General features: G+C 41.7%; 1 protein-coding gene across 1 annotated transcript in view; it reads right to left on the bottom strand.

Annotated features, from left to right (window-relative positions):
- LOC121595661 (neural-cadherin-like) overlaps positions 1–25,669 on the bottom strand; it is a 171,224-nt gene extending 145,555 nt beyond the window's left edge. The window contains exon 1 of the mRNA XM_041919795.1: positions 25,531–25,669. Within this exon, the coding sequence (XP_041775729.1) occupies positions 25,531–25,669 (139 nt within the window). The remainder of the gene's footprint in view (positions 1–25,530) is intronic.
- Between the last annotated feature and the right edge of the window lie 818 nt (positions 25,670–26,487).

Below are 26,487 nucleotides of genomic sequence, written 5' to 3'. Positions count from 1 at the left end.
CTGCGATTTTCGCAAACACTTCTGCGATTTTTGCAAAAAAAAAATCATGCAATTTTCGCACAACCTTCTGCGATTTTCGCAAATACTTTTGCGAATTTCTGCAAAAACTTTTGCGATTTTAGCAATCACTTCTGCGATTTTCGCAAAATTTTCTGAGATTTTCACAAAAACCTCAGCGTTTTTCGCAAACACTTCTGCGATTTTCGCAAACACTTCTGTGATTTTCGCACAAACTTTTGCGATTTTCGCAAACACTTCTGCGATTTTCGCAAACACTTCTGCGATTTTCACCAAAACTTCTGCGATTTTCGCAAACACTTCTGCGATTTACGCAAACACTTCTGCGATTTTGCAAACAATTCTACGATTTTCGCAAACACTTCTGCGATTTTAGCAAACACTTCTGCGATTTTCGCAAACACTTCTGCGATTTTCGCAAACACTTCTGCGACTTTCGCAAACACTTCTGCGATTTTCGCAAAAGCTTGTGCGATTTTTGCAAACACTTCTGCGATTTTCGCTAAAGCTTCTGCGATTTTCGCAAACACTTCTGCGATTTTCGCAAACACTTCTGCGATTTTCGCAAACACTTCTGCGATTTTCGCAAACACTTCTGAGATTTTCGCAAACACTTCTGCGATTATCGCAAACACTTCTGCGATTTTCGCAAACACTTCTGCGATTTTCGCAAACACTTCTGCGATTTTCGAAAAACACTTATGCGATTTTCGCAAAAGCTTCTGCGATTTTCGCAAATACTTTTGCGATTTTCGCAAACACTTGTGCGATTTTCGCAAACACTTGTGCAAATTTCCCAAAAACATCTGCGATTTTCGCAAAAGCTTATGCGATTTTCGCAAACACTTCTGCGATTTTCACAAACACTTCTGCGATTTTCGCAAACACTTCTGAGATTTTCGCAAACACTTCTGCGATTATCGCAAACACTTCTGCGATTTTCGCAAACACTTCTGCGCTTTTTGCAAATGCTTCTGTGATTTTCGCCAACTCTTCTGCGATTTTCACATAAACTTATGCGATTTTCGCCAACTCTTCTGCGATTTTCACAAACACTTCTGCGATTTTCGCAACAACTTCTGCGATTTTCGCAAACACTTCTGCGATTTTCGCAAACACTTCTGCGATTTTCGCAAAAAGTACTGCGATTTTCGCAAACACTTCTGCGATTTTCGCAAACACTTCTGCGATTTTCGCAAAAGCTTCTGCAATTTTCGCAAACACTTCTGCGATTTTCGCAAACACTTCTGCGATTTTCGCAAATGCTTCTGTGATTTTCGCAAACACTTCTGCGATTTTCGCAAACACTTCTGCGATTTTCGCAAAAGCTTGTGCGATTTTCGCCAACTCTTCTGCGATTTTCACATAAACTTATGCGATTTTCGCAAAAGCTTCTGCGATTTTCGCAAACAATTCTGCGATTTTCGCAAACACTTCTGCGATTTTCGCAAAAACTTCTGCGGTTTTCGCAAACACTCGTGCAATTTTCGCAAAAACATCTGCGATTTTCGCAAACACATTTACGATTTTCAAAGAAAGCTCTGCGATTTTCGCAAACACTTCTGCGATTTTCGCAAACACTTCTGTGATTTCCGCAAAAGCTTCTGCAATTTTCACAAACACTTCTGCGATTTTCGCAAACACTTCTGCGATTTTCGCAAAAGCTTCTGCAATTTGTGCAAACACTTCTGCGATTTTCGCAAACACTTCTGTGATTTTCGCAAATGCTTCTGCGATTTTCGCAAACAAATCTGCGATTTTCGCAAAAGCTTCTGCGATTTTCGCAAACACTTGTGCGATTTTCGCAAACACTTCTGCGATTTTCGCAAACACTTCTGCGATTTTCGCAAAAGCTTCTGCGATTTTCGCAAACACTTCTGCGATTTTCGCAAACACTTCTGGGATTTTCGCAAACACTTGTGCGATTTTCGCAAACACTTCTGCGATTTTCGCAAACACTTCTGCGATTTTCGCCAACTCTTCTGCGATTTTCACAAACACTTCTGCGATTTTCGCAACAACTTCTGCGATTTTCGCAAACACTTCTGCGATTTTCGCAAACACTTCTGTGATTTCCGCAAAAGTTTCTGCGATTTTCACAAACACTTCTGCGATTTTCGCAAACACTTCTGCGATTTTCGCAAAAGCTTCTGCAATTTGTGCAAACACTTCTGCGATTTTCGCAAACACTTCTGCTAGTTTCGCAAAACCTTGTGCGATTTCGCCAACACTTCTGCGATTTTCGCAAACACTTCTGTGATTTTCGCAAATGCTTCTGCGATTTTCGCAAACAAATCTGCGATTTTCGCAAAAGCTTCTGCGATTTTCGCAAACACTTGTGCGATTTTCGCAAACACTTCTGCGATTTTCGCAAACACTTCTGCGATTTTCGCAAAAGCTTCTGCGATTTTCGCAAACACTTCTGCGATTTTCGCAAACAATTCTGGGATTTTCGCAAACACTTCTGCGCTTTTTGCAAAAACATCTGCGATTTCGCAAAAGCTTCTGCGATTTTCGCCAACTCTTCTGCGATTTTCACAAACACTTCTGCGATTTCGCAACAACTTCTGCGATTTTCGCAAACACTTCTGCGATTTTCGCAAACACTTCTGCGATTTTCGCAAAAGCTTCTGCGATTTTCGCAAAAGCTTCTGCGATTTTCGCAAACACTCCTGCGATTTTCGCAAAAGCTTGTGCGATTTTCGCAAACACTTCTGCGATTTTCGCAAACACTTCTGCGATTTTCGCAAACACTTCTGCGATTTTCGCCAACACTTCTGCGATTATCGCAAACACTTCTGCGATTTTCGCAAACACTTCTGCGATTTTCGCAAACACTTCTGCGATTTTCGAAAAACACTTTTGCGATTTTCGCAAACACTTCTGCGATTTTCGCAAACACTTCTGCGGTTTTCAAATAATGCTCTGAGATTTTAGCAAACACTTCTGCGATTTCCGCAAAAACTTCTGCGATTTTCGCAAACACTTCTGCGATTTTCACAAACGCTTCTGCGATTTTCGCAAACACTTCTGCGATTTTTGCAAACACTTCTGCGATATTCGCAAACACTCCTGCGATTTTCGCAAACACTTCTGCGATTTTCGCAAACACTTCTGCGATATTCGTAAAAATTCTGCGATTTTCGCAAAAACTTCTGCGATTTTTGCAAGCACTTGTGCGATTTACGAAAAATACTTTGCGATTTTCGCAAAAGCTCTTACGATTTTCGCAAACACTTCTGCGATTTTCGCAAACACTTCTGCGTTTTCACAAACACTTCTGCGATTTTCGCCAAAACTTCTGCGATTTTCGCAAACACTTCTGCAATTTTCGCAAAAGCTTCTGCAATTTTCGCAAACACTTCTGCGATTTTCAAACAAATTCCTGCAATTTTGCAAACATTTCTGCGATTTTTTCGAACTCTTCTGCAATTTTCACAAAAACTTCTGCGATTTTCGCAAACACTTCTGTGATTTTCGCAAACACTTCTGCGTTTTCACAAACATTTCTGCGATTTTGGCCAAATTTTCTGCGATTTTCGCAAACACTTCTGCGATTTTCAAACAAATTTCTGCGATTTTCGCAAACACTTCTGCGATTTTCGCAAACACTTCTGCGATTTTCGCAAAAATTCTACGATTTGCACATAAAGCTCTGCGATTTTCGCAAACACTTCTGCGATTTTCGCAAACACTTCTGCGATTTTCGCAAACACTTCTGCGATTTTCGCAAACACTTCTGCGATTTTCGCAAACACTCGTGCAATTTTCGCAAACACTTCTGCGATTTTCGCAAACACTTCTGCGATTTTTGCAAAAAAAAAAATATGCAATTTTCGCACAACCTTCTGCGATTTTCGCAAATCCTTTTGCGAATTTCTGCAAAAACTTTTGCGATTTTAGCAAACACTTCTGCGATTTTCGCAAAATTTTCTGCGATTTTCGCAAAAACCTCTGCGTTTTTCGCAAACACTTCTGCGACTTTCACAAAAACTTTTAAGATTTTCGCACAAACTTTTGCGATTTTCGCAAACACTTCTGCGATTTTCGCAAACACTTCTGCGATTTTCACCAAAACTTCTGCGATTTTCGCAAACACTTCTGCGATTTACGCAAACACTTCTGCGATTTTCGCAAACACTTCTGCGATTTTCGCAAACACTTCTGCGATTTTAGCAAACACTTCTGCGATTTTCGCAAACACTTCTGCAATATTCGCAAACACTTCTGCGACTTTCGCAAACACTTCTGCGATTTTCGCAAAAGCTTCTGCGATTTTTGCAAACACTTCTGCGATTTTCGCAAAAACTTGTGCGATTTTCGCAAACACTTCTGCGATTTTCGCAAACACTTCTGCGATTTTCGCAAACACTTCTGCGATTTTCGCAAACACTTCTGAGATTTTCGCAAACACTTCTGCGATTATCGCAAACACTTCTGCGATTTTCGCAAACACTTCTGCGCTTTTTGCAAAAACATCTGCGATTTCGCAAAAGCTTCTGCGATTTTCGCCAACTCTTCTGCGATTTTCACAAACACTTCTGCGATTTTCGCAACAACTTCTGCGATTTTCGCAAACACTTCTGCGATTTTCGCAAACACTTCTGCGATTTTCGCAAAAGCTTCTGCGATTTTCGCAAAAGCTTCTGCAATTTTCGCAAACACTTCTGCGATTTTCGCAAAAGCTTGTGCGATTTTCGCAAACACTTCTGCGATTTTCGCAAACACTTCTGCGATTTTCGCAAACACTTCTGCGATTTTCGCCAACACTTCTGCGATTATCGCAAACACTTCTGCGATTTTCGCAAACACTTGTGCGATTTTCGCAAACACTTCTGCGATTTTCGAAAAACACTTTGCGATTTTCGCAAACACTTCTGCAATTTTCGCAAACACTTCTGCGGTTTTCAAATAATGCTCTGAGATTTTAGCAAACACTTCTGCGATTTCCGCAAAAACTTCTGCGATTTTCGCAAACACTTCTGCGATTTTCACAAACGCTTCTGCGATTTTCGCAAACACTTCTGCGATTTTTGCAAACACTTCTGCGATATTCGCAAACACTTCTGCGATTTTCGCAAACACTTCTGCGATTTTCGCAAACACTTCTGCGACTTTCGCAAAAGCTTCTGCGATTTTCGCAAAAGCTTCTGCGATTTTCGCAAACACTTCTGCGATTTTCGCAAAAGCCTCTGCGATTTTCGCAAACACTTCTGCGATTTTCGCAAACACTTCTGCGATTTTCGCAAACACTTCTGCGATTTTTGCAAACACTTCTGCGATATTCGCAAACACTCCTGCGATTTTCGCAAACACTTCTGCGATTTTCGCAAACACTTCTGCGATTTTCGTAAAAATTCTGCGATTTTCGCAAAAACTTCTGCGATTTTTGCAAGCACTTGTGCGATTTACGAAAAATACTTTGCGATTTTCGCAAAAGCTCTTACGATTTTCGCAAACACTTCTGCGATTTTCGCAAACACTTCTGCGTTTTCACAAACACTTCTGCGATTTTCGCCAAAACTTCTGCGATTTTCGCAAACACTTCTGCAATTTTCGCAAAAGCTTCTGCAATTTTCGCAAACACTTCTGCGATTTTCAAACAAATTCCTGCAATTTTGCAAACATTTCTGCGATTTTTTCGAACTCTTCTGCAATTTTCACAAAAACTTCTGCGATTTTCGCAAACACTTCTGTGATTTTCGCAAACACTTCTGCGTTTTCACAAACATTTCTGCGATTTTGGCCAAATTTTCTGCGATTTTCGCAAACACTTCTGCGATTTTCAAACAAATTTCTGCGATTTTCGCAAACACTTCTGCGATTTTCGCAAACACTTCTGCGATTTTCGCAAAAATTCTACGATTTGCACATAAAGCTCTGCGATTTTCGCAAACACTTCTGCGATTTTCGCAAACACTTCTGCGATTTTCGCAAACACTTCTGCGATTTTCGCAAACACTCGTGCAATTTTCGCAAACACTTCTGCGATTTTCGCAAACACTTCTGCGATTTTTGCAAAAAAAAAATATGCAATTTTCGCACAACCTTCTGCGATTTTCGCAAATACTTTTGCGAATTTCTGCAAAAACTTTTGCGATTTTAGCAAACACTTCTGCGATTTTCGCAAAATTTTCTGCGATTTTCGCAAAAACCTCTGCGTTTTTCGCAAACACTTCTGCGACTTTCACAAAAACTTTTAAGATTTTCGCACAAACTTTTGCGATTTTCGCAAACACTTCTGCGATTTTCGCAAACACTTCTGCGATTTTCACCAAAACTTCTGCGATTTTCGCAAACACTTCTGCGATTTACGCAAACACTTCTGCGATTTTCGCAAACACTTCTGCGATTTTCGCAAACACTTCTGCGATTTTAGCAAACACTTCTGCGATTTTCGCAAACACTTCTGCAATATTCGCAAACACTTCTGCGACTTTCGCAAACACTTCTGCGATTTTCGCAAAAGCTTCTGCGATTTTTGCAAACACTTCTGCGATTTTCGCAAAAACTTGTGCGATTTTCGCAAACACTTCTGCGATTTTCGCAAACACTTCTGCGATTTTCGCAAACACTTCTGCGATTTTCGCAAACACTTCTGAGATTTTCGCAAACACTTCTGCGATTATCGCAAACACTTCTGCGATTTTCGCAAACACTTCTGCGCTTTTTGCAAAAACATCTGCGATTTCGCAAAAGCTTCTGCGATTTTCGCCAACTCTTCTGCGATTTTCACAAACACTTCTGCGATTTTCGCAACAACTTCTGCGATTTTCGCAAACACTTCTGCGATTTTCGCAAACACTTCTGCGATTTTCGCAAAAGCTTCTGCGATTTTCGCAAAAGCTTCTGCGATTTTCGCAAACACTTCTGCGATTTTCGCAAAAGCTTGTGCGATTTTCGCAAACACTTCTGCGATTTTCGCAAACACTTCTGCGATTTTCGCAAACACTTCTGCGATTTTCGCCAACACTTCTGCGATTATCGCAAACACTTCTGCGATTTTCGCAAACACTTGTGCGATTTTCGCAAACACTTCTGCGATTTTCGAAAAACACTTTTGCGATTTTCGCAAACACTTCTGCGATTTTCGCAAACACTTCTGCGGTTTTCAAATAATGCTCTGAGATTTTAGCAAACACTTCTGCGATTTCCGCAAAAACTTCTGCGATTTTCGCAAACACTTCTGCGATTTTCACAAACGCTTCTGCGATTTTCGCAAACACTTCTGCGATTTTTGCAAACACTTCTGCGATATTCGCAAACACTTCTGCGATTTTCGCAAACACTTCTGCGATTTTCGCAAACACTTCTGCGATTTTCGCAAAAGCTTCTGCGATTTTCGCAAAAGCTTCTGCGATTTTCGCAAAAGCTTCTGCGATTTTCGCAAACACTTCTGCGATTTTCGCAAACACTTCTGCGATTTTCGCAAACACTTCTGCGATTTTCGCAAACACTTCTGCGATTTTCGCAAACACTTCTGCGATTTTCGCAAACACTTCTGCGATTTTCGAAAAACACTTCTGCGATTTTCGCAAAAGCCTCTGCGATTTTCGCAAACACTTCTGCGATTTTCGCAAACACTTCTGCGATTTTCGCAAACACTTCTGCGATTTTCGCAAACACTTCTGCGATTTTCGCAAACACTTCTGCGATTTTCGCAAACACTTCTGCGATTTTCGCAAACACTTCTGCGATGTTCGCAAACACTTCTGCGATTTTCGCAAACACTTCTGCGATTTTCGCAAAAACTTCTGCGATTTTCACAAACACTTCTGCGATTTTCGCAAACACTTCTGCGATTTTCGCAAACACTTGTGCGATTTTTGCAAACACTTGTGCGATTTTCACATAAAGTTCTGCGATTTTCGCAAACACTTCTACGATGTTGGCAAACACTCGTGCAATTTTCGCAAACACTTCTGCGATTTTCGCAAACACTTCTGCGGTTTTCAAATAAAGCTCTGCGATTTTCGCAAACACTTCTGCCATTTCCGCAAAAATTTCTGCGATTGTCACAAACACTTCTGCGATTTTCGCAAACACTTCTGCGATTTTCGCAAAAGCTTCTGCGATTTTCGCAAACACTTGTGCGATTTTCGCAAACACTTCTGCGATTTTCGCAAAAGCTTCTGCGATTTTCGCAAACACTTCTGCGATTTTCGCAAACACTTCTGCGATTTTCGCAAACATTTCTGTGATTTCCGCAAACACTTCTGCGATTTTCGCAAACACTTCTGCGATTTTCGCAAACACTTCTGCGATTTTCGCAAACACTTCTGCGATTTTCGAAAAACACTTCTGCGATTTTCGAAAAACACTTCTGCGATTTTCGCAAAAGTTTCTGCGATTTTCGCAAACACTTTTGCGATTTTCGCAAACACTTCTGCGATTTTAGCAAAAATTTGTGCAATTTTCCCAAAAACATCTGCGATTTTCGCAAAAGCTTATGCGATTTTCGCAAACACTTCTGCGATTTTCACAAACACTTCTGCGATTTTCGCAAACACTTCTGCGATTTTCGCCAACAATTCTGGGATTTTCGCAAACACTTCTGCGATTTTCGCAAACACTTCTGCGATTTTCGCAAACACTTCTGCGATGTTCGCAAACACTCGTGCAATTTTCGCAAACAATTCTGGGATTTTCGCAAACACTTCTGCGATTTTCGCAACCACTTCTGCGATTTTCGCAAAAGCTTCTGCGATTTTCGCAAAAGCTTCTGCGATTTTCGCAAAAGCTTCTGCGATTTTTGCAAACACTTCTGCGGTTTTCGCAGACACTTCTGCGATTTTCGCAAACACTTCTGCGATTTTCGCAAACAATTTGGGATTTTCGCAAAAACTTGTGCGATTTCGCCAACACTTCTGCGATTTTCGCAAACAATTCTGCGATTTTCGCAAAAACTTGTGCGATTACGCCAACACTTCTGCGATTTTCGCAACAACTTATGCGATTTTCGCAAAAACTTTTGCGATTTTCGCAAACACTTCTGCGATTTTTGCAAACACTTCTGCGATTTTCGCAAACACTTCTGCGATTTTCGCAAACACTTCTGCGATTTTCGCAAACAATTCTTGGATTTTCGCAAACACTTCTGCGATTTTCGCAAACACTTCTGCGATTTTCGCAAACACTTCTGCGATTTTCGCAAACACTTCTGCGATTTTCGCAAACACTTGTGCGATTTTCGCAAACAGTTGTGCGATTTTCGCAAACACTTCTGCGATTTTCGCAAACACTTCTGCGATTATCGCAAACACTTCTGCGATTTTCGCAAACACTTCTGCGATTTTCGCAAACACTTCTGCGATTTTCGCAAAAAGTACTGCAATTTTGGCAAACAATTCTGCGATTTTCGCAAAAACTTCTGCGATTTTCGCAAACACTTCTGCGATGTTCGCAAACACTTCTGCGATTTTCGCAAAAGCTTCTGCGACTTTCGCAAAAGCTTCTGCGATTTTCGCAAAAGCTTCTGCGATTTTCGCAAAAGCTTCTGCGATTTTCGCAAAAGCTTCTGCGATTTTCGCAAACACTTCTGCGATTTTCGCAAAAGCTTCTGCGATTTTCGCAAACACTTCTGCGATTTTCGCAAACACTTCTGCGATTTTCGCAAACACTTCTGCGATTTTCGCAAACACTTCTGCGATTTTCGCAAACACTTCTGTGATTTTCGCAAACACTTCTGCGATTTTCGAAAAACACTTCTGCGATTTTCGCAAAAGCTTCTGCGATTTTCGCAAACACTTTTGCGATTTTCGCAAACACTTCTGCGATTTTCGCAAACACTTGTGCAATTTTCCCAAAAACATCTGCGATTTTCGCAAAAGCTTATGCGATTTTCGCAAACACTTCTGCGATTTTCACAAACACTTCTGCGATTTTCGCAAACACTTCTGCGATTTTCGCAAACACTTTTGCGATTTTTGCAAACACTTGTGCGATTTTCACATAAAGTTCTGCGATTTTCGCAAACACTTCTGCGATTTTCGCAAACACTTCTGCGATTTTCGCAAACAATTCTGCGATTTTCGCAAACACTTCTGCGGTTTTCAAATAAAGCTCTGCGATTTTCGCAAACACTTCTGCCATTTCCGCAAAAATTTCTGCGATTTTCACAAACACTTCTGCGATTTTCGCAAACACTTTAGCGATTTTCGCAAACACTTCTGCGATTTTTGCAAACACTTCTGCGATTTTCGCAAACACTTCTGCGATATTCGTAAAAATTCTGCGATTTTCGCAAAAGCTTCTGCGATTTTCACAAACACTTCTGCGATTTTCGCAAACACTTCTGCGATTTTTGCAAACACTTCTGCGATTTTCGCAAACACTTTTGCGATATTCGTAAAAATTCTGCGATTTTCGCAAACACTTCTGCGATTTTCACAAGAACTTGTGCGATTTACGCAAAATACTTTGCGATTTTCGCAAAAGCTCTTACGATTTTCGCAACAACTTCTGCGATTTTCACATAAACCTCTGCGATTTTCGCAAAGACTTCTGCGATTTTTGCAAACACTTCGGCGTTTTCACAAACACTTCTGCGATTTTCGCCAAAACTTCTGCGATTTTCGCAAACACTTCTGCGATTCTCGCAAACACTTCTGCGATTTTTGCAAAAACTTTTGCGATTTTCGCAAACACTTCTGCGATTTTCAAACAAATTCCTGCAATTTTCGCAAACATTTCTGCGATTTTCGCAAACTCTTCTGCAATTTTTGCAAACACTTCTGCGATTTTTGCAAACATTTCTGCGATTTTGGCCAAAACTTCTGCGATTTTCGCAAACACTTCTGCGATTTTCGCAAAACTTCTGCGATTTTCGCAAACACTTCTGCGATTTTCAAACAAATTTCTGCGATTTTCGCAAACACTTCTGCGATTTTCGCAAATTTACTTACTTACTTATCCGGCGCTACAACCGCTTTGCGGTCTTGGCCTGCCTCAGGAGTGTCCGAAACCGCTCATGGTCTCGCGCCTTCGTCTGCTAGTCCGTTATCCCGGCCTTAATGGCGGACGCCTCCACGCCATCTTGCCACCTTAATTTGGGCCTACCACGCCTCCTCTGTCCTTGTGGACAGCCTAAAAAGACTTTACGGGCTGGGTCGTCCGTTTCCATGCGTATAACATGGCCAGCCCACCGGAGCCTGGCGAGCTTTATACGCTGTACGACAGTGAGGTCGCCGTACATCTCGTATAGCTCGTCATTATAGCGGCTCCTCCATTGTCCTTCCACACATACGGGGCCAAGTATCCTTCTGAGCATCTTCCTCTCGAACGCGGCTAAGAGGGTTTCGTCAGATTTGGACAGTGTCCATGTCTCAGAGGCGTATGTGAGTACTGGTACTATATAGGTACTATATAGTCCCAGCTTCGTCCGTCGCGACAGGTTCTTTGAGGTAAACTGCTTTTTCAGGCTGTAGAATGACCGGTTGGCAGCCAGCATCCTTGCGCGCAACTCAGCTTCCATGCTGTTGTCGTTGCTGACCTTTAACCCAAGATAGGTGAATTGTGGGACGACTTCAAAAGTGCGTTCACCTATCTGCACGTCACGCCTACGTAGATTCTGATTATTTGTTGGCGGGCCCGCTGATGTTGCATTTTCGCAAACACTTCTGCGATTTTCGCAAAAATTCTACGATTTGCGCATAAAGCTCTGCGATTTTCGCAAACACTTCTGCGATTTTCGCAAACACTTCTGCGATTTTCGCAAACACTTCTGCGATTTTCGCAAACACTTCTGCGATTTTCGCAAACACTTCTGCGATTTTCGCAAAAACTTCTGCGATTTTTGCAAACACTCGTGCAATTTTCGCAAACACTTCTGCGATTTTTGCAAACACTTTTGCGATTTTTGCCAAAAAAATTATGCAACTTTAGCACAACCTTCTGCGATTTTTGCAAAAACTTTTGCGAATTTCCGCAAAAACTTTTGCGATTTTAGCAAACACTTCTGCGATTTTCGCAAAAACTTCTGCGATTTTCGCAAAAACCTCTGCGTTTTTCGCAAAAACTTCTGCGATTTTCACAAAAACTTTTAAGATTTTCGCACAAACTTTTGCGATTTTCGCAAAAAGTTATGCGATTTTCGCAAAAACTTCTGCGATTTTCACCAAAACTTCTGCGATTTTCGCAAACACTTCAGCGATTTACGCAAACACTTCTGCGATTTTCGCAAAAACTTCTGCGAGTTTCGCAAAAACTTGTGCGATTTTCGCAAACACTTCTGCGATTTTCGCAAACAGTTCTGCGATTTTCGCAAACAGTTCTGCGATTTTCGCAAACACTTCTGCGATATCTTGCGTTCGCACTTTCGTGAGTGCGTGCTAGCGTGCCCGCTTTCGTGGGTGCGTTCACGCGTGCGCGCGTACGTGCGTGTGTGCGTGCGTGCACGCGCGTGTGTGTTTGTGTTTGCATTTGTGTGTGTGTGTGTTTGCATTTGTGTGTGTGTGTTTGCATTTGTGTGTGTGTGTTTGCATGTGTGTGTGTGTTTTTTTTTTTTTGGGTGCGCGGGTTTGTTTCTGAAGAAACATAGCTTGACATGATGTCATAATGCGTTGAAAGTATTCGGATAATGTTTGTTATCTTGTGAAACAGCGTGCGTTCACACTTGGATAAAAGCTAAAGTTTGCATCGACAGCAGCGCTTGTTCCTCGGACGTAAACGCAGGTGTACTGTTTGATGAATGCGAATGCGATAGCGGTGGGAAATGGAAACGCGCACAATAGCAATGAACTCGGCATTCCCTCACAGGTGTTTCGCCAGTGCACGCCAGTGAAAGGTCTGCGTGCATCTCTGTGTTAAACGTTGTGTGCGCATGGGAAACTTTGTGTGTGCATTGAGCAAGCGCGCAGGTGTTCTTTTCAATGGGCGTTTTGTTTCATGAGCGCGGCAGTATTCTGTTCGGTTTTGAATGGGTAGATGCTCACTCGCTTACTCAGAGATAGTTTTTATCCATACGCTTTTTTGCTGCTCGACAACGATGTGATGCATCGCGTATAAAAGCAGAACGCAGGCAGTGCACGGCATCAGTCGTGTCCAAGTTTTTAACCAGTGTGTTCTTGACGGTCTAAGCAAGCAATTTTTATTACAATGGGTCGCGGTAAACATTGTATCGATTATCAGCGCCATATCATTAAGCGAATGGCGGCTGCTGGCATTAAGCGCAGAACGATCGAGTTCGTGATGGAACGATCGCGCACTTTTGTGGCGCACGCGCTTCGGACAACCGAATCGCGCAAGTCACCCGGACGTCCTCGGAAGACCACGGCGGAGGAAGACAGAAAGATAGTCAATATATCGAAAAAACATTCGTTTAGCTAGGCACCAGAGATCCGAGGCAGACTGAAATTGGCGGTGACGCCGAGAACAGTTAAGCGAAGATTGGTCAGTGCCGGGCTATTCGCGCGAGTGCCACGCAAAGTGCCCAATGCAACACCTGCGCATAAAAACGCACGGGTGTTATTCGCAATTGAGCATATGTTCTTCCATGAAGAAGATTGGCGCAGTGTTTTGTGGTCAGACGAGTCGAAATTCAATCGACAGGGGTCGGACGGACGCAGGTTGGTTCGGCGCCCTGTTAATTGTGCTCTTGATCCGAAATACTGCTTCAAAACTTTTCAGCATGGTGGTGGTAGTCTCATGGTGTGGGGATGCTTCTCCTACCATGAGATGGGTCCGTTGGTTCGAATCCACGGTAATTTAAATCGGTTTGGGTATCGAGATATTCTTGACACTCATTTAATATCACACGCTACGGAAAAATTTCCTCCGTCTTGGATATTTATTCAAGACAACGATTCGAAGCATACTTCCGGGACTGTCCAAACTTGGCTTGCTGACAACAATGTCAAAACAATGAAGTGGCCTGCCCTTAGCCCGGATCTCAATCCCATTGAGAACCTCTGGGCAATTTTCAAGAAAAGGCTGGGTAAAAACATACCGGAACATCTGGATCAACTCTTCGACCACATGCAAGAGGTGTGGAGCAAAATTCCACCGAAAACGATCCAGAATCTGGTGATGTCGATGCGTCAACGCATGATCAATGTCATCGTGGGCGACGGTATAAGATAAAAAATTGAGCTTATTGTGTTTTTGAGTAGGGATCACTGCTCGCGAGGGCGGTAGTCCAACTAATTACAACAAAAACCTAACCCAAAAAAAAATACCAACAAATCTATACGTAACGACATACTTGTGACACAAACACACTCAAACATACACTCAAACACACACACACACACACACACACACACACACACACACACACACACACACACACACACACACACACACACACACACACACACACATAAAAACATACAAACCACACAAAAACCTGTCCCAACGGGTGCATTGTGCGTTGAAAAAAAGGCCCTATCATTTTGTCCGATACTGTTCCAATACAATTCAATGTATCGAGCCCGTTCAAACGGATTAGTCATTGTTCGCGAATGAACTGAATTGAATTGATTGCGCTCATCATATTGATCCATATTTAAGTAGTTTTTTTTTTTAATAGAATCCTTGAGTGTGTATAAGGCATAGGGTACAATATATGCTGGAGACATTTTTGCTCGTATTAGTTTTTTACATGCTAGTTTTTGGTCGGTTTTGCGATAGCTTGTGTTGACCAGACAGCAGATGGGCCGAGTGTTTAATGTTTTTAAATTATTGGTGTCAACCGCAGAATGAGTACTTCTTTGGCTACAATATGCGTCTATGGTGGGTAAATGAAAAAGATAACGAGCGTTTTGTGAATAAAAAACCCATGAAAAAAAGAACGAAAGAATCGTCGTTCACGTTAGGTTCTTTTTGGTGAGCGAACTAGTTCGTTCGCGTTCGGTGAAAAGAATCATTTTGCCCATGCCTAGTTTACAGCATCATTCTTACAGCTCTTCTTGTAGATGGGTGTCATCCAGGAAGATTTCCAAGTGGCAGGAAAGGTTGCACATCTCAGGGACTCCTTAAAAATCTTCATCAGCGAGGGAGCAAGCACACCACTTTAGGATAAAGGCCGGTATACCATCTGGGCCAGGGGTATAAGAGGATTTGACACGTTTGATGGCAGAGGTGATCGTATCGACGGTGATGACTGGTAGCATAGGGAGCAGTGCACCAACAGGTGTGTTAGAGAGAGCATCAGCCACATCTTCTGGACCAGTAGTTTGCGAAGCGAAGTTGTCCTTGAAGCGCAAGGCAAACAATTTACACATTTCTGGCAGGGTACAGGCACTGTCACCGTCATAACGTAAAATGCTTGGTAGCTCTGTAGATTTTCGTTTTTTGTCCATATAACTCCAAAAACGCCTATGGTATTTGCAGAGGGAGCGTGCAGTTTGTTTCAAATAACTTCGGTGACAGGATCTATTATATCGGCGATAGAGAGAATGAACTCTGTTGTAGTAAAGACGTGACGTGCTGTTTCGTTCTGCTCGTTGATCAGAATAGGCTTTTCTTTTTTTCTTTTTTTAATGCATTTAGTGTGCGATCAGCCCATGGTGGCCCACGACGAGGAATTTTAACAGGAGTGCATTCACATATAGCAGATCTCATGAACTCACAAAAAGCTTCTGTGGCATCGTCAATGGTTGAATAGTCCGAACAGTTAAACGAATTGTCAAAAGATAAAATCAATCGCTCCAATTTTGGAAGGTCAACACGAGCATAATTCAGCCTTTTATCAGCATCAATGGCTGTAGCGATCGTAACTGGGGCTACGTTGTCCAAATCAAAGTCAAGCGGAGGGTGGTGTTCGTCGATAGTTTTTTTTTTTCTTTGGCTCAACAACCGATGCCGGTCAAGGCCTGCCAACACACTTGTGGGGTTGGCTTTCAGTGACTTATTGATTTCCCCCCATAGCAGGATAGTCAGTCCTACGTATGGCGGCACGGTCTATTTGGGGCTTGAACCCATGACGGGCATGTTGTTAAGTCGTACGAGTTGACGACTGTACCATGAGACCGGCTGTTCGTCGATAGTAGTAAGGGGATATTCACAGACACGTATTGAAGAAAATGTAGATGCAGCTGGCCAATTTGCATAAATTAGGTCAAGTATTCTCCCCGATGAAGTTAAGCTGGTATAGTCCATTCTGATGCAAACCATCAACGAACTGGACACTGCGCGCAGAGCGTATGCACTATGCACTAGATCTAACAGTCGAATAGTCCCCTTTCCTGCACGAATTACATGCGGTTCTCGAGTTTGTTTTTTAGCCTATCATGGTTGATATAACACTGATTTCGAGCTTTCGGTCTTTCGCATTGCATGCTGAGAGTGGCAGTTGAGTTAAATTGTCCTCCGCTATGTCAATCGCAGTGTCCAGGTTACCACTAGGCAACCTGTTTTGCTTTGTCATTGCACCTCATGCAATTAGGACGTGCACATTCTTGAAGGCGAAATTTTCTTATCGAACAGCAAAAGCTGCTATCGAAACTAATCAACAATCAAATATAATGTAATGCATAATGTTCAAGTCCGCAGTGGTTTGGATTTTATAACTGTGCTTTATGAAATCTTTTATCTTGATTTTTTTCGGAAAATATAGGTTGTATTGATTGGCACCATACTGCACCACCAAACAAAGCGATCAATATAACGAAAAAAGGATGAGCCAACAACACCATTTAAGTTGATACACAGGCAGTAAAGCAGCAGGATCCAGTATAAAATTTCTTCAGTTTTCTTTCCTCCTTACTGGGCTAGCAGAATAAAGTGAAATAAATGCTGTACTGCATAATAAATTCAGTGCCATCGTGAGCCAACTGGTACCCTTTTGCGTCACCAGCACAATCCCCAGGCCACCCGGTCACTGACACTCCCTTTTTTTAAGCCAACCACCAAACAATAACCAGGCGTCCGGTGCCCCTTTTGTGTTATATTTGTGGGGCTTACTGTCGGAACGGGCTGCTGTATACCAATGCATTTCATGTTCCGCACATAAAGCAAGTGTATAGCATAACATTTAGTGCATACCCAGGAACCCAGGTTCTAACATTGTAAGAGACAGTCTGCAAACGATTGGCAGTGTGCTGTGGCACGTTCTGCCCCCCGGTACCTGGCCACAGTGTTCTAGTGACTTTGACACTCCCTGATGTGTGTTTAGAGAAAGCCGCGGAATATTTTGGGCAAACCTTCCAAGTCCAGAGACAGAGTTTCGTAAATGAGTAAGAGACCAGTACCGGAACCAGAGTTAAACTGTACATAGAATGTCTTAGCATAGCGACAGTGTCAAATTCCAACGACTGCTTTATTGTGGATGATGCAACCTCAAGCTCTAAATGCAACCAAGCCAGTACAGATCACCGTAGAAACGCCAGTATCTCCTTAGCTGCTTCAACACACACATTGGGTTTTTGGTGTTTGCTACTATTATTTAAGCAATGGGATTGAAAGCAGTGTCGTTTATGTTGTACCTTGTTCACTGGTTCATTTATTCGCGAGCCTTCAACACTGTTGTTGTTAATAATGTCGGACAACCGGCACATTGTTCTCAGGTTTGGAGAAACAATACAGCGAATGTCATTTCAATTTCTTTTTGTCCTGAAATGAGCAGATCATACGGTATGTACGTATGGTATAAATAATATCATACAGCAGTTCATTGTTTATTGTTACCATAAACAATTATGGACCTGTTTATTTTCAATAAATTCGAACAGTACAGAGATATTCTATTTATCAATAATTGAACGAACCCCGTCAATTTGACGGAATTTAAACTTTGATGTGAGATTCTAAAAATACCTTTTGCGTAATCTTGATTTTTACTTTTCGTAAATTTATTATAACATAAAATAAGTTTATAGCATAAGGATTATATTCCCAACTTTCTCGGAGTTTTAGATACATATGTTGTTTATTTTTTACATATCCCTAAGGTATTAAGTTCAGTTGTAACAGTTTTCAATAAAAGTAAATGTAGGAATGAAAGAGAACTATAAACCACTCATTATCATTAAACAAATCTTGATAAATAATTTAAATAAATTGACCTCAAATGGGATTGCTGATCAACTTATACCTCGTGTTTTTAGAAACTCCCGAGGATATCGGTCAAGATATGTTCGGTGAAACAATAACGAGTATTACATTGTGCATTGTGCGGACATTTTTGAGACTAAGATTTGCTGGTAAAAGTTGAAACACCCTGCTCGTGCCTTGATTCCCGGGAGCAATATTGGTCGCTATAAAATGATAATTTCTATATTCATGAAAAAACTCATCCGGTGTTGTTGTGTGCTTTTTAGAGGGATGCATATCATAGCATCATCTGCCATTGACCGAATTTTGCCCCTATTTCACGTTCAAACCCCTCAAACGTTGTTTACTCATTTTCCAACCCCTAGCGGCATCGCATACGCGGGGGTACGACGCGCATCGAACTACCGCAACCACATTACCGTGCACTGGTTCATGGCATTATAGCAGGATAGAAGCAGTTAAATTTAGCGCTCTGGTGCTTAGCATATTTGTTAGCTTGTCTCGCGTACTATCATTCCTTCGAAACTGAACCAACCGGTGGTTCATGCATTCATTAGACGTCGAGGTCAAATATTTATCTTTAAAAATCAATAAATTTTCATTATCATTATTTTCATCACAATCACATCAACCACACCGGAGAACACTCTGGGAGGTTGCCTGAGTGTGTTGAAGATGGTGGCACAAAATTATCCCAGTGGGCTCGAGAACATTACCGACCATGTTGCTGCTTTCTTAACCAATGGCTAAATATTTTCTGACGATCATAGCGCACATTTCAATAATACAGGCCGTTGCTACTCGCTGTTGGCTACGCGTGCACGATGCGCATAAAAGCGATTCTTAATCAGTGGTCTCCAATTTGTGATACGTCACGTGAATAGACTTGGTCCACAAAAGATTTGATTTTTTTAAAGAAAAGCTTATTACAATACACATAGTTTATTTTCTCCCACAATCAAGATTACATTTTAATCAGGTATGTAATCTTACCGTATGTAATACCGAAAAGGTAAAGTTCGTTATTTTAAGATCGAGCTAACGCATAGCTTAAACATTAAAAAAACTTTCGTGGAATATTGTTACAAAACAAATTAATAAATTACTCACTTACTTACAGTTCATTTATGTAACTTATAACTTATTTGATGCAATTGGTGTAGAATATTCGGTTATTTCTGTCTTTTTAATGCTTTATAACATTTGAAAAAAAGGAAATAATTTTTCATTTCACAATTGATGGAGAAAATTTAACTGGTTTTACTTCTAAACTGTCAAAAATAAAAATTCGCGTGACTCGAGTGTCGCGTAACTCGAGGAAAGACTGTACACATATTAGTCGTATTGTAAAAACTCCTGCCAACATCGGTCAAAATGCGACATCGAAAGATGTCATCCCATATGTTCGGTTGAACAATATCGAATATTATAATTTATAACCATTATGTAGCCAACTTTCTAACGAAACAAAAACTTGTTAAACGATTCAAATTTTAATAAAATTTCTTTTTAATGATTTTAACCAATCTTAATACATATTTGTACCGACCCGTAAAATTGAAGAGTGTTCGTACAAAAAGGTATATTACTGACACTCGTAGGCCTAGTGTTATTTACATGCTCATGCGATGAAATGTCTTTATCGCCTTGGCTTTTGACATCGAGACTTATTGTGTAATCTGTCGCCCTCTCGAGGACTATCTGTTGCAGGCCCATCATCGGTGAATTGAACATTACATATCCGGCTTGATCTCAATCTGTGTATGCTAATGGCATCGTGTAGTAGTTTTGACCCAACTGTGCATACACTGGGTGCACGGTAGAAACGATGATCATCTCTTGTCCGTTTCTTACCCTTCTCCTTTGGCATGGTTGAGCAAGTTCCTTTATAGCTGTGATTTGTCTGCAATTGCCATCGTTAATAATTGATACACTCACCAGTGAGCAAGACACCGATCATTATTTAAGCCGCACCAACGCTCTTTCCCGCTCGAGAGAAGGCTGTTCAGATGCTCCCAAAATTGACAACTGCTGCCAAGTAAACTGCAGTCCGCAGTGCATCTGCAAAAATCAACATCCGTCCCGTCATCAGCAGATGTAGTGCTGCCGTTAACCAAACTTCGTGTCCGAATCCAGACGCACATAAATATTCTGCATCCTTTAGCTTATTGTGCTGAGTGACGGCTGGGATGTTGATGGCAGCAAGGAGTATATGGGGGTGAGCTTCATAATCACAACGCCATCATCGTCACCGGAATGCTTACGGACGCACATTTTGCATCCGGATGCTTTTATGGAGTTTACAAGCCTTTCATCAAGCCACAAAACCCAATCGAAGTTGGATTGTATGCAATACAGTGTATTGATCGTTCTATTCGACTGTCAGTTTTGTAGACATCAGCCTCCCCATTCCTGTAATATCCCAAAACAGCTCACATTTGAGCACATGTGGAAGCTATACAAAAGTTCACCCTCAATTACGTTCTGTAAAATTCAAAGACTATATTTCATTTATCATACCAACCAGCTCCATCCGGTCAACAAAAAATCCATCCAAACGAATTGCATTTTCTCATTACAGGGTTTTCGAGCATTATATAGACATGTTCAGCGAGTTGTAGATTCGTTCGAGCATATAATAGACTCTTTCAGCGAGATATAGAATTGTTCGGATATTGTCATAGACTTGTCTGACAGTGCTATAGAATTGTTCGGTTGTGTTGTAGAATGAAGAATCGCGGCCCGTTTATATGTACGTATTTTTTTCACTGGGTGGCAATGTCAAACGTTCATGTCAAAGATTGATGTATGTAAACAAACGAGTACATGCTCACGCAAGAGCGATTGGATTGTAAACCAATTTTAAGCAAATATTTTGCTAAATGTCCCACGTTTTGTACATTCTGTGCATTTGTAACTTTGTTTCCCATTAGTGCGCATAACATTTCACAGGTAATTTCATCGAATCAATCAATGGTATACGTAGGATTCGCTGATTAAAGTCAGGCCTCACGCTGTTTCTACACACATACCACCGTATTTACATACTATCATCGTACTTTTATTTTAGGGTACTGGTGCGTTTCGGTGATACCAAACGGATTTGAAGACTTTGCGGTCTTGGCCTGCTTCAGGAGTGTCCGAAACCGCTCACGGTCTCGCGCCTTCCTCTGCCAGTCCGTTATCCCGGCCTTAATGGCTGACGCCTCCACGCCATCTTGCCACCTCAATTTGGGCCTTCCACGCCTCCTCTGCCCTCTGCGAACGGCCTAAAAAGTCTTTACGGGCTGGGCTAACGTGTTAACCATATTTAATATATGTACTGTTGTTGTGAACCCCTCAAAATGTGTTTAAAGTAAAAAATAAAACGAGTAAAATGCCGAATGTTTGCGAAAAAGTTAACACTTCTTGTACAGTGAACCACTGATGATGTACGTTGGTTCAACAGGTCACTCGGTTCATGATACTCTCCTCAACCCAGTGGCGGATCAAGGGTATCTGGGGCCCTAGGTGGAACGACGAGTTGAGGTCCTCTGTAAATGGTAAATGTTGTAGGGGGGGGGGGGGGGGGGGGGGGTAGCGGCACAAAAGTTGCTGTTGGGAGATTGAACAGTAAACTTGAAATGCCGTCGGGGCCCCCTTCGATCATCACTCGCAAACTCTTCAATTTTTGCTGCCGGGGGGGAGGGGGGGGGGTGTAAATGATTCGCCAACCTCGGGGCCCCATCGGCCATTCTTCCGGGGGCCCTTGTCGCTAGTACTCTGTCCATACGGCATACTATACAATGGCGATCTACGGGGCCCCTAAATCGGCGGGGCCCCAGGCGACCGCCTAGTCCGCCTACCGTTAGATCCGCCGCTGCCTCAACCCCTTGACAGCGCAAAGGATATGCAACATCCTTTTGAGGCAGCCACTGAACATGCTGAACACCTTTTTGCCAAATACCCACCTGCATTTTGCACACAAGTGCCTTCTTTAATAGCCGTGAGTTCTCTATTCTCAAAACATACAGGAAACCCAAATCGCCGTTCAGCAAGCTCGTGTTTCACACTCAAGCTCGTTGTTTATCCTTGCGCCATGTTCTAACGCACCGTTCATCCAATCCAAGACCATCCCATAGAGCACACTGTATAACCGACACTGATGTTAAAAAAATCCATTGCAGAATGCTGGTATTAAGAAAATCAATATATAAATGGTTCAAGAATTCAACATTTAAACAACATTCACTTACATAAAAATAGTTCAACAAAATTATAAATCATTTGAATTCGTTACATAATTTCATCTATGACATATGAAAATAACATCACATGCAAAATGCGCTAATCCACAATTGCCTCCCCCGCGCTGCACTTCCTAATATATTTTAACATATTCTTATAATATCCTTTGCAATCCTCCATTGTTACAAGAGTTGCGTCTTCTCTGATAGCCTCCATTAGCTGATCTTCATTTGTAGGACGCGCTCTGCTGACAGTGTTTTTCCATTTGGAGAACATGTTCTCGATGGGATTAAGGAACGGTGAATATGGTGGTATATATTTTAGCTGAATGTTGTTAGCTTCAGCAAACTCATGCACTTGACGGGACTTATGAAATGCAACATTATCCATAAAAATTATTGGACTGTCGATTTCCTTCTCGTCTATTTTGATTTTAAGCTCTTCCAAAAATTGCAAAAACGCTGCAGTGTTGAAAGCTCCATTTCGGGAAGAATAGGCTAATATGCCATTGCGTGACATTGCACAACATATGCTAATGTTGCGTGACCGTATTGATGCCACTGTTTGGGTTGCCGGGGTACCTATTTTTGAACGGCCTCTATTCACTCGCAACGACTCGTTGAAGCCTACTTCATCCAGAAAAATGAAAGTATCTGGATCCAGCTCCATTTGCAACTCTGTAAATCTATTTGCATATTCCTGGCGCACCTCTAAATTAGACTCTGCATTACGACGTTCGGGTATGATTTGAACTCGCTTTAGAGAATAGTTGAACTCTTTGATGTACGCGTGGAGTGTGGATGGCGCTACATGAATATCGAACTCCCGTAGACACTTTTCGGATATTTTTTTCAACGAAATGGAGCAATCGTCATCAATCCAACCTTGCAATACAGCAATCTGATCATTATTCAGCTTTTTGGGTTTAGTCCCTCCACGTCGCTGAGTGTTGCTTACCACCTCGCCGGTTTTAAGGTACTTTTGTATAATTTGTGATATCGTCCCAACTTTGTGTCCCATTACACGTGCAATTTCGGTAACCCGAATTTTGTCGTGATATGCTTGGACGATTCTTAATTTCTCTTCGTGAGATATTGTGCGTCGTTTATTTGTATTCATTGTGTTATTATTCCAATACAACAGACCCAAAAAATGATTTGAGCTAGATTTGTTAGTCTTCAAATCCGTTTGGTATCACCGAAACGCACCAGTACCCTAAAATAAAAGTACGATGATAGTATGTAAATACGGTGGTATGTGTGTAGAAACAGCGTGAGGCCTGACTTTAATCAGCGAATCCTACGTATACCATTGATTGATTCGATGAAATTACCTGTGAAATGTTATGCGCACTAATGGGAAACAAAGTTACAAATGCACAAAATGTACAAAACGTGGGACATTTAGCAAAATATTTGCTTAAAATTGGTTTACAATCCAATCGCTCTTGCGTGAGCATGTACTCGTTTGTTTACATACATCAATCTTTGACATGAACGTTTGACATTGCCACCCAGTGAAAAAAATACGTACATATAAACGGGCCGCGATCCTTCATTCTACAACACAACCGAACAATTCTATAGCACTGTCAGACAAGTCTATGACAATATCCGAACAATTCTATATCTCGCTGAAAGAGTCTATTATATGCTCGAACGAATCTACAACTCGCTGAACATGTCTATATAATGCTCGAAAACCCTGTATGCCTTAAATCATGAGCTGAAAATGACCCTTGTCTCGAAGCTGGAATTATTTAGGTTATAATTCACTTCCACAGCAGTAAAAGCAGCATACATTTTTAGCCCCCTAGAGGACACTGTGAATTTGTTACTCGCTCTTATACCTGTGCATTTACGCACCATGTGCTGGGAATGTGAGAAGGTTTGAAGACAATGTCCGATAAATAATGCGTCATTAAAATAACGCGAAGGAGCATTTAAAGTGGAACATAAATAACAGGTAAAAAACAAACATTAGTTCAGAAATTCAAAGCATATGGAAAAAAGCAACACAACACAAAATACCCTTTGAGGTGTAACAAGCCGAACCAAGCTTAGAAGTTTACATGATATATTGTATTACTTTGTGCGCAGATATAAAAAAAAATAAGTATAAAATAAGTTCCCTTTTTCACCTACTGCTACGATTGCCAGCAGTTCCCATCGGTGGAGAGACGAGGGGATAAAATATTTGATCAATTAGTCGTTACGTGGAATCCCAATCATTTTTGTATTGTGACGGTCCCTTCACATTGTGTAATGCATCCTTCTGTATCAACGAAAATACCTGACAGTAGGGCAGACGTTCAAGGGGATCAAAATCATAAATGAAAATGCATGCAGTAAATTTTTAGCAGAATGCTTTGTACCGATTACATCTATTTTGAAATGTCTTATCTGAAATCATCAGAAAATTTCTTTAATTTAACTTGTTCATGAAATATTTTAAAAATACTGTAGGTTTGGTATCTACCATTAAACAAAAAAGCTAAACATTTTAAACATCTACACCCTATCTTTGAACTATACAATTGTCAGAATAGATGTCTACATCAGTGGCTGTACAGTTATTTAGATGCATTATTTATCGCACGCCATCCCACACTTCTATGCAGTAGGTCATCATTGATTACAGTCAAAAGCACAACTTAAAACCTTTGCAGTCAAACATTTACGAACAACAACTAAATCAATTAACTTTTGATACACCCGCATGCCTTGCAAACAATAAGGAGCCCACCTCAACCGTAGGATATACTAATTTCATTTAACTTATTTACTTGGTACTCATTCTTTAATCCATTTCGAGCCCTACGCATAAAGCAACAGGCATGATAGCATCGTCATGGTTTGTAACATGCTTCCAAAACAAACACAATCGACAATGGACAATTTATTGCATCAAGCGTGTTGCATACGAATATATCGAGCCAGTGTCGCATTCTGTAAAAGCAACAATTGATGAATGTTTACAAACCGCCGAACGCGTCCGTGAAGAATACGCGCCACTACTCTACTGGTGTGCATGAAGCGGTATGGTGCTGATGAGTTCGTAACTTTTTTCCTTTGCTATATTCTTCTTATGTGCCGCCAAGCAAACGTCCAAATATTTGACTTTCCCAGCTTATGCCTCGCTTCATCGGTCTTAATAATACGATTTTCCGTCAGATGGCACAAGAAATATGCAATCACACTCAAATCACTTTCCGAAAATTTATTCATTGTGCTGCTTTTCCTTGCCATCCGATGCGGTAGAGTCGGAGTACTCCTGCGAAACTCGACCATTTACGCTGCCCGGGATGGCCCTTGTGCCCGTGGCCACAGCCCTGGTAGCCACCGAACATGATACTTCCGCACGCACAGGTTTCAACCAGTGATACACGCCGTAGTGTGGTCGTAGCTTGTGGATTCGCGGTACAGCCGGACATTCCTGGGCAGCGAAGACAGTCACATCAATTGAACACCTCCAGCAACTTTCCGACAACGAAAACTATCAGGTACATTACACCGGGACGCGACGGTACAAACGTAAGCCCATACGACCTTTCCCGATTGTCGGCAATGGTCATCTGTACCGAGTGATCATCGTTGTCCCGAAAGTGGAGATCCGCCTGCACCGTAAAGCCAATGTGTCCCAGCCGACGACCTTCGTAGTCCCGCACGACAAGCGTCAGCTGGACGCGCTTGTGTGCCTTCAGGGTAGCCAGGTCGCCGGCGGAATGCTCGATGCCACTCTGCTGTGGGTACGGTTTCTGGGTGGTAACGATTCCAAACAGCGGAACGTCGGTCTGCCCCCGCACATCCGATACATCCTCGTCTGCGAGGAATTATACCGTATCGGTGACGGTGCTGTCGAGCGCTCGGATCAATTTCAGGCACTGCTCGAACCACTTCAGCAGTATGCTGATGAAGAGTATATTTTCCACCTCGCTATAATCGGTAATCTGCTCCTCGGTGAGCTCGATCGCAGCTCAAGAGTTCTGGGAACGCCGCTCAGCTGGGAACAAAATCAATTAAAAACAATAAACTCCCATCTTCCCATTGTGTATTGAAATTCAACGTTCATAAAATATTGCAAGTTTTTTATTCCACATCTTTAAGATTGTCTGGAGTTTAGTGGTTGTCATATGACTCGATGTGGTCTAAAACCAGAATTTTTGGGACGGTCCATAGCAAATTGAGGAATGAGGAATCTGTCGGTGAAGTTTTATGATGCGTTAGTTTTTTTCTGGTTTTTTTTTTTATG

Source organism: Anopheles merus, chromosome 3R, assembly GCF_017562075.2.
Source record: "Anopheles merus strain MAF chromosome 3R, AmerM5.1, whole genome shotgun sequence".
Lineage (NCBI taxonomy): Eukaryota > Metazoa > Arthropoda > Insecta > Diptera > Culicidae > Anopheles > Anopheles merus.
Note: the sequence above shows the minus strand (reverse complement) of the source record. Positions and strands in the feature narration are given on the sequence as shown.